This window comes from Phaseolus vulgaris, chromosome 11 (genome assembly GCF_051622355.1).
Source record: "Phaseolus vulgaris cultivar YP4 chromosome 11, ASM5162235v1, whole genome shotgun sequence".
Classification (NCBI taxonomy): Eukaryota; Viridiplantae; Streptophyta; class Magnoliopsida; order Fabales; family Fabaceae; genus Phaseolus; species Phaseolus vulgaris.
The window spans coordinates 9,607,605-9,621,877 of NC_143508.1; the positions used below are offsets into that span (position 1 = coordinate 9,607,605).

The 14,273-nt window shown below is 29.2% G+C and overlaps 1 protein-coding gene across 1 annotated transcript; it reads left to right on the forward strand.

The window, feature by feature from the left end:
* The first annotated feature begins 3,705 nt into the window (after positions 1-3,705).
* On the forward strand, positions 3,706-7,696 carry LOC137829749 (Rho GTPase activating protein with PAK-box/P21-Rho-binding domain-containing protein). The gene is made up of 5 exons (XM_068636643.2): positions 3,706-4,587; positions 5,480-5,600; positions 5,821-5,940; positions 6,089-6,319; positions 6,885-7,696. The coding sequence occupies exons 1-5, from the start codon at positions 4,202-4,204 to the stop codon at positions 7,419-7,421; spliced, it is 1,395 nt and encodes a 464-aa protein (XP_068492744.1). The 5' UTR covers positions 3,706-4,201; the 3' UTR covers positions 7,422-7,696.
* The last annotated feature ends 6,577 nt before the right edge of the window (positions 7,697-14,273 follow it).

The window sequence follows — 14,273 nt, forward strand, 5'->3', positions numbered from 1 at the left end:
AAAAGACCATGAATTTAAAAAATGAAATATTTTTAAATTGGAAACAAAAATCAATTGAAAAAATTGTTCACAATCTGCATATATGTATTGTTCCAATATGCCAAATTAAAAAAAAATCCCAATTATAAATTTCTCCAATTTGCAAATGCACCCCAATTATTTTTTTTAAAGTTTTTTCTCTGCACCACATTTTCTCCTAAACAGAAAAAATTGCAAATGCTTCTCCCACTTAAAAAGAAAACCTTGTAGCAAAGCAACAAACAAAACAAAGCACCAGCGACACGACACCACGTTTTATTTAGCCTAATATTAGATCACCATTGCAAATTGCAACTCAGATGAACGACACCAATGCAGATCGCAACTAAGACCAACGTCACCACCGCACGTGATGACAAGCGCATCCACGAATGTGACCACCGCAAATAGCAACTTAGAAGAACACGATCATAAACATGACCACTGCATGATCAGAGAAAAGGCGAGTGAGTGTCCACTACAAAGGCAACCAATACGAACAACAAAAATGAACCTCAAACGCGCGAACCCTAGCGTCAGTGAAAGCGGTCAGTTTATTTTATTTTTCATTTTAAACGACATCGTTTTGGATTTAAACAAAAAACCTTTTGGTCTCGACAGCTTGGAGACAGACTCGTGAGTTCAATCGAGTTCACCACGGGTTTACCAAGTTTACCCCAAAAACGAGTTTGCTTTCGAGTTAGCTTGCCTGGAGTGAGAATGAATAAGTAAAAAAATATATTAGTATATCCTAACAGGGGTTGAGTTCACAAAAAGAATAAGATTGACTCTGTGTAATCAGGTAGATGGCAGTTGGACAATAAAAAAATATACAAACATTATTGAAGCCTTAAAATCATATGATTTGAGTGACATAACAAAAAATAATTTTCAAAATAGATAGAAGAGTCTTGTGGATAAATAATATACAATCTTTTATTTGTTTAATGATTTAAGTGAATTTTGCATGGATCTAATGGATACACTATGTAACAAGGCAAATAAAATAAATACTAGAATCTCAAATATTAGGAGCAAAATCTTTCAGTTTCAAAAATCTTGTAATAGCTTAACTATATTAGTGAGATGTGATTGTAAGTGTTGTGAGAGATGTGTTGTTCTGATTAAAGTAGAGTTACAAGATTTAAATACGAAAAATTGCAAGTAATTTTACTATTGATGATAAACTTAAATTTAAGTTTTTTTAATGAGAAAATTATGTTTAAATTTTATTTATTTTAGAAAAAAAAACGATGTTTAAGTATTGTAGTTGATTTTTTTAATATATAAATAAGAAAATTATTCCAAATGTCTTTTAGTCTAGGTGGATGGAAATTAATTATCTTTAAATGAGCTCATTTTGACCTGTTTCGAATTAATTACTATCCAAATGAGTATCTTCACGCATTGAAAGAATCTAAGTATATTAAATTATATACATTATTTATTTTTAATACAACGATGATTAAAAATGGTTAAAATACAAAACCTACCAATTTGAACGTGATATTGCATGCCTAACTAACAAAATGGTGATTTTTAGCCACGATGATTTTATTTTATTTTTTTTTATATATAAATAGATTATTTTATGATGATCAATTTATTTTGACTTACGAAATTAAATAAATATATTAATTTATTTCCTTTTCTACAAAATTAACGTCTACAACTAGTTTTAGGCAAATAATTAATTACTTTTAATATATTATCTTCTTATTTAACTAGTTATCTATTTGAAGATTTTACCAAAACAATTTGAGGATTTCTTTTACTTATACAAATTTAAATTTATTCATTAATGATATCCATATAAAGAATGGAGAGAGATAATTTAAATAATGCAACATCAAATATATAGATATCTTTCAACTAAATTAAGCTGTTTTAAAAATGTATTGTGGAAAATTTATTTCAGGTTATATATACACAAAGTATTATATTAATATAAAATAAAATTAAATATTTTAACTATATAAAATAAAATCGACATAATATATACTTTTAAAATATACTAAAATATAAATTGTTGTATATGTTCCATTTTAACAAACTTTTACATAAATACTTATGATAATATGAAAATTTTATTTTATAGTTAATTAAAAAAAATGTATATAATTAGTTATACCGTAACATTTGAAATAAATTACACAAATTTTTATTATTAAAAATTTTAATTTAAAAATTATATATAAATTGTGATTGTGGATGACATTATGTCTCTGGATGAAAGCATGTGAACTCCCATCCCATTTGAGGTCATCAATTGAAATGTGTGAGTCAATGAAAGAGTGGAAGGTGTGTTTCGATTGAGGAAAAAATTTGAAAAAGTAGTTTTAGAGTGATTTGAAAGAAAAGTGAAGTTATTTGGATTTAGATATGTTAGATTAGATTTGTGAAAAAAGTTTATTGAATTTTATGACTGATGTGATGATTATGTAGAATTTTTTTTTTTTAAAGGTGTAAAATATAAATTTACAAATTTACCCTTAACTTTAAAAATATATAAATAATAAAAAAGGAAAATATAATTTATATATATTTTTTATATTTAAGAATAATATTATTATATAAATAACTATATTTATTTTTATTTTTTATTTTTATTATTTATTATTTATTTTATTAATAATATTATTATATATGTTTATACAAATAAAATTAAGGATAATTTTAACTTTTAAAAGGTATTAAGTAAATTTTTAATAATTATAAAATATATATTTAATATAATATATATTTTAACTTGATAGATATAATAAATTTTAAAAATTATAAAATAATATATATATAATAATTTATTTATATTATTATAAATTAATTTTAACTAAATAAAAAATAAAAAATAAAAAATAATTAATAATTTTAATTTTATTATTATTACTATTATTTAATTTTATTTATTCTTTATAATTATTTTAATTATTTATAATATTTTTTATTTCATAAATTTCTTGTTTATTATAATTATTATTTTATATTTACTTATAATTTTAATTATTTTAATAATAATAATATTTTTTTTATATTAAATAAATGCAATTAATTATATTTATTTTATTATAATATAAATATTAATAATTAATAATATAAAAATATAAACATATATATAATAAAATATATATTCATACAATTATAAATATATATTTTATTATACATAGCTTTGCAAGAAAATCTTTGCATTATATGAAGGAAAAACGTTAAAAGTATTTTGCCTTATTTTCAGATTTTAAATAATTTTTTATTCATTGAATTTTGTGTATTTTTCTATATTCTTCACTCACAAAAATCTTTCATGAAAAACAAACATAGCAGTAAGGTTAAGGAAGCTAGTAAGGTAAAGGAAACTGACTCATAAAATACCATGTGAATTACACTCAACTGACTCTGATCTTCTCTTTATGAATAATTTATTAACAATGTTAATTAGTAGGATAAATATACTAGAAGTTACATATATATTAATTCATTTATTAGAAGTTACATTTATCTAACACATGAAGTATAAATAAAATATAAGAAAGAATGTTGACAAGACTGAATCTGCCATGGACTAAGAAAAGAAACACTTGATTAATAGGATAAATAGTTTTATCTTAAAACATATCCTTTCAGAATTTAATTTACTGCTAATAATTTAATAGAAATAAATGCATAATAACTCTTAACTACTCTCTTCACTGAATGAAGTGATTGATGAAGAAGTGAGTTCTCTGGTGTTGACAATGGAGAGGAAATTGCAGACCAGATTTTACAAGTGTGGCTGGAGCTTTGGATTCTTGTGAAATGGAAGTTGGATAAATGACACAACTCACTCACCTTCTCTCCACCAAACACTATTATTGCTCTTAACTACTGTTGTGCTGTAAAATTTCACCCTCTTCAATTCTTTTTCCCACCACTTTTCTCACACCATCATCATCTTTCTTCCACTTCTTCAAAAACACACACACACTTCAACATAAACAACATTAAAAAAATCCCAGTTAATGATACTCACGTTCCACATTGTTGGGGACACTTTTTCTTGGATCCAACTCCAAAAAGACAACAACTTGGCTATCAAAACCAAACATTTTCTTTAATTTTGGTTAAGGGCCACTCTCTTCTCTTCCATTTTTTATCTTCCAAGAAAAAAGAGTTTTTTTTTTTTTCCTTTTTTTCCTTTCAAGTGCGAGCCATGACCGAGGTGCTTCATTTCTCTTCTTCTTCGTCGCCAACCGCTTCTTCCTCTGACGGCATTCTGATTGTCTCCGCCGAGCAAGAACCGGCGCCACCCTCATCTGCGGTGGCGGAGGGGTTTGCTACGGTCACCGACTGTGACGCGCGCGGGGTCACAGACAGGACGCAACAGGAGCTGTCGCTGCTGGCCATTCTTGTGACCCTTTTGAGGAAATCTTTGATTGCTTGCAAGAGTGAGGGGAGAGGTGAACTCTGCGCCATGGAGATTGGCTGGCCCACTAACGTGCGCCACGTTGCGCATGTCACCTTCGACAGGTTCAATGGCTTCTTGGGCTTGCCACGTGAGTTCGAACCAGAAGTCTCCACAAGGTCTCCCAGTGCTAGGTACGTGCTGGCCACGCTGTTCCTTTTTTAATTTATCTTATGTCATAATGTTACATGTTGCTTATCATATACTCTCTCCCTCCCCCAATTTCAGCAGATTTAGGCTCATAAAAAAATTATTTTTTCTGATATCTGTCTTTCAAAAAGTAATGCTTTTATGGAAAAAGTGAAACCATTTTAGTGAAATTATTTCAGAAGTGACATATATTTATGGTAATAAGCTCTTGTTATACACATGAGCCTAACTCTTCTGCAAGGATTCTGATACTCAAGTCAATGACTGTAGAATGTGAGTGAATTGTTAAAATTGGAGATATATGATTCTTAAGTCAATCATTATAGAATAGGAGTAAATTGTTAAATTTAGAGAGATATGATTCTGACAGTTAAGCAATGTTTACGGAAAGTGAGTTGAATGTTAAAATTAGAGAAAAATACCTTAATAGGTCTCTTTTGGCCTATTTCTACTGTTCCTGATTCAGTTATTTTGGTGTTTCTTACTTGGGGTGGTGTTGGAACTCTAAGAATCGCTGCCTCTGAAAGATTTTTGGGCTATGATCCAGTGATTTGTGGTTATGATGATGAGGTTCATCCTCTATTGGAAAGTTCTCCATATATGAATCCTTCAAAGAGGGGTCTACAACACTATTCAATAATGTTTTTGAATCACTTTTAAAGGATTTAAGTTGTGGATTGCGTGTTTTATTATGGATTATTTCTGCCTGTTACTTGCACGTGATATATTATATGACACAATGTGTAAAAAGTTTGCTTTAGAAAATTTGTATGATATTTGTTTGAATAAATATGTTACTTGTCTCTATCATGATTTATGATGGAAATAACTAATATGTTGTTGGTTTTTGGTGTATTTGCTTTCATTTTCGTGCAGTGCAACTGTTTTTGGAGTTTCAACAGAATCCATGCAGTTATCATATGACACCAGAGGGAACAGTGTTCCAACCATACTTTTACTAATGCAAAGGCACTTGTATGCTCTCGGAGGGTTGCAGGTTCATCACCTAGATCTTTCTCAGCTTTGCTTCTGCCTTTCACAATTTTTCATAACACTGAATTAAAAAACTGAGCACAATTTAGAATACGCCAAAATGAAAAATGAGAGTCCTGCTTTGTAATCCACCTCTCTATACAAACTTGATCGTTACTTCAGTTTACAAAATGACTATATGTATGCTCCTTCTCGGTTAAACAATTGAATTTACCCATATGCAGGCAGAGGGAATTTTCAGAATTAATGCAGACAATACTCAAGAGGAGAATGTTAGGAATCAATTAAACAGGGGATTGGTCCCAGAAGATGTTGATATACATTGTTTAGCTGGACTAATTAAGGTATAATATCAAAAAGAAACATGGTACATGTTTAGAAATACCCTGATTATTGCTGCTTAGTGCTTACTATCTCTTTTTTTTTGGTGTGAGGAGAGGTGTGTCCATGTCCAATTGATCATTTGATTTTGACATTCTTGTGCTTTTCAAGGCTTGGTTTAGGGAGCTTCCTACTGGTGTTCTGGATTCTTTGTCACCAGAGCATGTAATGCAATGCCAGACTGAAGATGATTGTGCTGAACTAGTGAGGCAGCTACCTCAAACCGAAGCTTCCCTCTTGGACTGGGCTATCAATCTGATGGCTGATGTTGTCCAAGAGGAACGCCTTAATAAGATGAATGCACGCAACATCGCCATGGTTTTTGCCCCAAACATGACTCATGTGAGTTCCAGATAATTTTTATTCTCTAATTTACTACTACATTACATGTAGACATCCTGGAGATCCAAATCAAGTTTTATTCTCAAAGTAAAGTATTTCTTCTGCTATCTGTTTGTTGTAGTCATGTAAATGGGTGAAGTTTTAAAAGCTTTAGTTCTTTGGATATGTTTAGGGAAACTTTTGAAAAAGTATTTCTAGAAGAGAAAAATAAGAAAGAAAGATAAAATCAGCTAAAATTAATTTATGCAGGAACTAAAATTTGTAGAAGCTATTTCCTATTAGCTTGTCCAAAATTTGATATTTAACTTGTTCATTAGCTAATTTTAGTTTATGGAGAAGTTGATTTCATTTTTCTTTTCTAAAAGTGTTTATGCAAAAGTTTTCCAAACAGGCCTTTTGTGTCTGGCACATTGCAGGGTCATTGTGATTTGTCACAATACTTTTACCTCAATGAAGTTCTGATAGTGTCCTTTTTGGCCAGAGTGATAAAGAGGCCAGTATGATATAGTTGATGTATCTTATTATGGTAGGTTTCAGTCACATAATTTAATCTTTTTGGTTGCAGATGGCAGACCCTTTGATTGCATTGATGTATGCAGTTCAAGTTATGAACTTCCTGAAAACACTTGTGTTAAGGACACTACGAGAAAGAAAGGATTGTGTGGTAGAATCGTCTCCTGGGTTTTGTCTAGAGCCTTCTGATGAGAATGGGGATCACAGTCTTTTGGAGTCCTGTCAACAAGATGATGTTTCCACTGAAAGTGAAGGATCTGGGGAAACCTTTGTTTCTGAGAAAACTGTGTTAGAATGTTCCCCTGATTCTCTCCAAAACAATTATTCAACTGAAGGAGAATGTGGCAGTTTGATAGGCTCTTCTGAGAATCTGGATTTTGAGGAGGAATTACATTGTGAGTTTCCAACCAAAGGAAACATTGGGAAGAGTAAGAGTGGACAATCAAGTAATTCCAGTGCTAAAAAGGGGTCCAAGAAAACCAGAGGCCTGCAACCTGTGATCCATGCAACAGTGGCTGCTGAGAAAAAGGGCATCAGCAATCTGAGCCGCATAGATTCAAGATCAGAGAGAATAGAAGCCTGGCGGTGAAAGAGGCATCCCTGTAATGGAATGCAGTTTGATTCTGACATTTTGCATTGTAATTGAAGTTTGTTTCAAGTACAAGTTTGTGAAGTGGTTCAAATTTTAGTTCCTTGGTTTGTTTAACTTGTTGGATTCTAGAATCACACTGACACTATACCAAGATAACATTTCCTATGTGTGTTTATTTGGGTTCCCAACTTCTCATAATTATTCCTGAATTGCAGGCCATTCACCTGTCAATGTTGCAATGTATAAATGCCAACTTCTGGATTCTTGTTCTATCAATTTAGTGATACTAAGGTACTACTGGTAGTATGGTATGCTAATTAATACCTAAATCATTTCTCACAATAGTTTGGTATATATAAATAAAGACAAGACAATGACATTTTATATCTATTAAAAAAATTGTATATAAATTTGATTTTTTTGTTTTGCAATAGTTAAAGATCCTCTATAACAATTTTAGTGAAAAATCTCAACATTGTATTATTATTGGTTCAAGAAAAATAAATGAGACATTTCGTATAGGGTGCCTAATCTATAATAATAATAATAATAAGTTAATCTCCAAATTTTTACTAATTAGTACAATTTTATCTTAATTATGAAAATGAGTAAATTTTTTAAAAAATTATTAAAAATTATGTCACCTTCACACAATTTTAGTTAAAACAATTTTAGTTAAAATTTAATTATACAGCAATTTTAGTTAAAATTTAATTATACTAAAATCTTATATTATGAAATGATGTCATTTTGATACTACTTATTTATTTTGATAATTTTAAAAGTTTTACCATTTCAATAATTAAGAGATAAAATGCTACTATATTACATTAAAATGGTACTATATTACTAAATTTTTTCAAAGGATTCATCAAGATGATGTTTATCCAACCATCCATTTATTTTCACTTTTATCTTGTGTTTTACATATAATTTCCTACTTCCATCCATTCCTTCAGGTCTATCATCTAACTTTGATGAAGGAAGATTGCCCTAAAATCAATGTTGCTGATTTAACCTCAACTTTTCTTCAGAAAGAATGCAATGATTGCAGCCTATGGGAATTGATTACCATACATATTGACAAATTGGTTTCCTAAAAGGTGATGACTAGAGTATTTTGATTCATCATGGCTCTAAAGTTTACATATAATAGACACAATCATAACTCATTATTCCTTCCCCTTTCAACTCATGTCAGATTATCAATTTAGAACTGTACAATGGAACTCCCATTTTCAAAGTGGGAAGAATTCATAGGACGGGTAGGACCCACAGAAGCAAAAGTTTATGCTTTTACCAGGGCATCGAGTGAGAAATGAATAGGCTTTTTTCTGCATCATGCTCTTGTTTCTGCATCACAAATGGAGAGATCATCATGTAATATGGTTTTAACACTTTTCTTACTTTTAGTATAAAAATGTTAGTTTGAAAGTTGTGAATAACTTGGGATCATGAATTCCTCCTTTTCCCTTTCTTTCTAACATAAGTAAATTGTGTAAGGTTGGAAACATTCATTAACTGTGAATTGTTACCAACCAAGCTAAGTGTTCCTTTTCTTTGGTTTCTTTTTTGTTTTAATTTGTGCTTTCATGGTTGTTACTTCAGAAGAGGCTACATTTTGTTTATCCTTTGTATTTTATTCTAATTTTTAAGTAACATGCATAATTCTCTTATTATTTATAAAGAAATAAAAAAACACATTTAGCATCTTGAAGGTTTTGTTTGCTCTCATAACACAAAATTTGATATTTTGACATTCCATTTTACATCTCAAAGATCTGATAGTGAGAGTGAGAAGAATAAACCATTATTGAAGGAGGAAGTGTAAAAATGAAGTAACTTGTGATGTTCTTTTCAGCACGGATTACTACAAGTGGTAGGTAGTGGTGTAGAAATCTGCATATATGATAGCGAAGTGAAGGCTAACTAGTTCCGGTTGCTACTTGGTACCATACATGATGCCAAATTTAACAATAATCTGAATAGAATAATGCTGTGAATACAATCTTATAATACACAAAGTCTTATTTTGTCTCATGTGAGTTTTATTAAGATATTTTTACAAACTCTTTCAATTAATGACGATATATTCAGAATGTTGAAAATATGAGATGGTAAATCTCACAACGCTGTGCTGAAAGTCCACAAGTCTATAGTTCTGTAACCACTCATATTCAGGTCCACATAATCGGATAAAAAGATAGCAAAAATCACAGATTCCTCTATCGTAAATAGATACTTAGCAATAGAATATTCCCTTTGAATTTTTTTTTCTTTCTTCCTTCTCAATTATAGGGACAATGGAAGGTTTGTTCTTGAGGAAATAAGGACACCCTCTCAAGAATTTTTGCGACCTCATAGGGAAGAAGGTGATGATTTTGATGATGCTGATGGTGGCAACCATGGAGAAGAAGAAGAGGATTATGAAGTTGTAGACATGAGAGAAGAAGATCAAGAAAAAGGAAACTCGTGTGTAAGCCACTTTGCAGATGAAATAAATAAATAAGGGAAAATTTCTATACTTTGTGTATTTATTGTTCTTCCTAATAGTGATATAGATTGCATCCTTATTTTTGTGATTTCGATCAATGGAAAGGAAAATCATAGTTGCCTTTCAACACCTAAAGCAAACAAATAGAAGAAGGATAAATGATGGATATAATTAGGGATATGATATTTTTATACGAGGTCAAATGAGTCACCATATTAAAAAATAATTAATAATAAACTTTAAGTAAAAAAAATCCTATAAATCAGGAGAACTTTCTTATAAATCTGGACAAGCTAAATCTTGGTCTTTTTGAATAATTCATTACCAAACACTACAAATAAATCTTCTACAAGGAGTAAGATACGTTTTTATCAGTTTTGTATACGGGTGACAAAGTGGACCGACCCGCCCCGCATCCTATTTAGGCTCGTAAAATGCGGGCTGGTTTTCATGACCCGCTCCACATGCGGATTGGCCCGCGGGCTTGCGAGCCGATCCATGTCTTTTTTTGGAACGTAGAGGAGGAGTGGAGGCAGTAGCGGTGTGTAGTAGCAGAGTGACAGTAGCGTGCGACAATTGCAAGCGAAGCCACACGAAGTCATAAGCGGAGCGAGCAACGCTACAAAGGAGCGTGCGTCGTGTGTTGTGTGCGTTTTTTGAAACAACATAACTACAAACAACATAACTGCGTTGTGTTTTGAGTGAAAACCTAATTTTCTTTCACTCAAAGTTGTCACTTATCCACTGGACAAAGTGAAAACCTAATTTTCTTTCACTCAAAGTTATCACACATTGGACCATTGCTGTCAAGTCAATTATTTTTTTTTTTTCGGGCCAGCGGGCCAGCTCGTCCCGCCCCGCTACTGACCCACGCAGGCTGCGGGTTTTGCGAGACGGGCTAATGCGGGTTAGTGGGTTGAAAACGTCAACCCGTCCTGTGTTTTTTTACCGCGGGTCGACTCAGGGTTTGTCCCACTTTGTCACTCCTAATTTTGTATCATACATTATCAATATAAGTAGTTATTTGATCACCGGAAAATCTTCTAAAAGTTTAATTCTCACCGAGCGCTAAGGAATTGAAAGGTTGAATTCTTAAAAAAGTAGAAAAAGCTGAAAAACAAAGGCACGAAGGAGGAACGTGTGGGAACATTACAAAAAGAGAAACAGATACCAACGACAATTATGACTATCAATTTCAGATAGTATCTATGTTTACTTTATCTATTAAGTAAGAATCACGTTCGTGTTTTTGTAATTAGTAGGTGTCCCAAAATCCGAAAATGAAATAAGACCATATATAAAATTGAGTGTAATGATTATAGGAAACAGTTTTACACTTACATGTATAAATGTATAAATTTGAATCATATAATCACAAATGAATGATGAACATTGAAAAAAATTATTTCATGTCGAATCATGTCATCGTCAATTAACTAATTATGATTATAAGTATATATAGTTGAGTTGTATAGTTCATATTGTTCTGAAAAGGATATGAGTATACAAATATGGTATGAGTGTGGTAACTTTATATATATATATATATATATATATATATATATATATATATATAAACTATTGCAGATTAAATTATACTTTTTTAGTATTTTATTTTATCTTCAGAATTTATTTTAGTTTGTATTTATTTTTTGAAAGAGTTGTTTTTCGCCCATTTATCTTTTAAATTTAGATCGGTTTAATTTTAAAAAAGTGACCATTTTCCATTTTTGAGACATAATTTTAGAACTTTCTTTTTAGGAATATGACACGTTAATAACTCCTCTTTTCTCAATATCTACATGAATTTTTTTAATGTAATTTTATTTTAACAATTTTTACTTCAGTATAAATATTTTATTTATTATATCGAAAATTACAAAATAAAAATCAATTTTAAAGAAAACAAATAATTAGTTACTAGTGGTTAAATTAAACACATTTTTAAAGACTAATTCTTTTATTTATTTCTAAATTAATTTTTATTATTATTAAATAATTTCTAAATTAATATTTAATTAACTACTAAAGTTTTAACTACCAGTTATTTATATTCTAAATTCTACAATTTTTTTTTTTAATTTTAGAAAAACAAAAAATTTACATTTCTTCAATTTATTAGAAGCATCATATATTACTGATATCATTTCCAGTTGGTTTGAATGTAAAAGATACGACACATGACACAGATTACATTACACATAAACACAGATTACATAAAAGATACCACATATATATTATATAATTATAAATTATATAAATTGATAATAAATATGAATTTATATATATTATATAATTATAAATTATATAAATTGATAATAAATATTTATAATACAAGCATGTTTTATTTTCTTTAGAAAAAAATAATTTTTATGATTAATTCAAAAAAAATTGTTTCTTATTTTTATCATAATAAAAATTTATATAATAAATTTAAGTTTGTAAAAAATTAATGTATTTATCCTTTCTAAAATTGTGTTAGAATTATGTTATAATTATCAAAAATTCAACAAATATTTTTTGAATTGGACACTTCACTGATACGTGTTCTACGAGTGTTGGTGTCCGATACGTGTCCGACACGGATAAGCCATTTAAGAGAAGTGTCGGAACCTCATAGAATACAGATCTCATTAGTTACTCGAAAAACTAACTTATATATTATTTTATTAATTAGAAATATTTGATAAAATTAATTAATAAATTAATTTATTAGATTAGAAATACTTAATTAAATAAATTAATAAAATAGTAAATAAATGTAAAACATATAATGGTATAATTCTATTATATAAATAAAATTTATATTTTATGGAAAAAAATATATTATTGTATAATTATAATTTAAAAAATTTAAACAAATTTTATTGTTTTTTTTAATATTTTAAATTATTTTTAAAGAAATCATATATGCTTTTTTATTTGGTTAAGTTATTTTATCTAATAAAGAGTTAATTTAATATTAAATTTTAATATATTTAAAAAAAACTATTGTTATTTTAAATTTTCTTTTCACAATATTTAGTTTGTGTAATTTTGACATAACATTATATAATAATATTGGTTGTTCGATTTGTAATATTAAATCTTTTCAAATTTGAGCTATATAAAAAAAATTAAAAAATAACTCAACAAATACTAAAAATAATATAATAATTAATAATCTCAATAAAATAAAGAAAAGGTAATACTAAATATAAAAAGAAATTAAAGATAATAAAGAAATTTATTAAAAATATAAGAGATAGAAGAAAATTAAATAAATTATAAACCAGAAGCTAACTTATGTAGCTAACTTATGTAGCTTGTAATTTATAAATTAAAAACTTTTAAAATAAATATTTGGGAGATAAATGAACTAGTCAAATAAATTACTAACTAGCTTATTACACTTTTAAAGTTAGGGATGACAATACAAGTTGGTCCACCCTACATAAATCGGTCCACATTTGGTCTGTAAAATGCAAGTCAGGTTGGTCCCACATAAGGATTGGCCCACGGGACTGCGAGCCAGCTTGCATAAATTTTTTTTTAAATTAATAAAAAATAATTTTTAAATAAACATTTTGAATAAAATTCTTTTTTTAGATGGTCTGACAATATTATTTTCACGACACATGCGTAATAGAATGTGAGTTGATGTTGATGAAAAACATATGGAGAGTGTAGAAAGAAATTTCAAGATTTTTAAGTTATGCAAGTCAGTCCACCCCCGCACTTAGCTCCCGCAAACTACGGGTTATGCAGGGTGGGCCTAAGCAGACCATGGATTGGAATGGACAGCTCGCTTTGCAATTTTTTCAACAAGTCGCGGACTAGCCCGTACAATCTGCCCTGCTTCCCTACCAAAAGTTAATCAAATTTACTTATCTTGTAAATTTGACTAGTTTTATTATGTCTAAACTTTCTCATTTAAATACACAAAACCTTATAACCTTGAGCATGTAGATTTGATGATTAACTAATTTTTTATTTTCCCTATTTAAAAAGAAGAGAAAATAATTTTGTGATTAGTGTTGTAACCTTAGTTTATTAGGGAATATCTTGGTAAGGAGAGTATTGGATTGTTTTCTATATGTTTTCCATTGACTCTCAAAATCCAGAACAATTGTTCAAAGCTGAAATGTTCAATCTTTTTTGTTTGCAAAGCATTTATGGTACATGTGACCTATCCACCATAAGATCAGGAATGTCAAAGAGTTTGGGTGTGTGTATGAGTCTTCATTACCATCAATGACAATTATGAATAAAATTGCCTACTCTATAAGTCTTTATTGATGAACGACTATTTATGAAACAATAAATGATAATCATATGGCCAACCCAAAGGTCGTCATCTAAGAGATTTATAAATA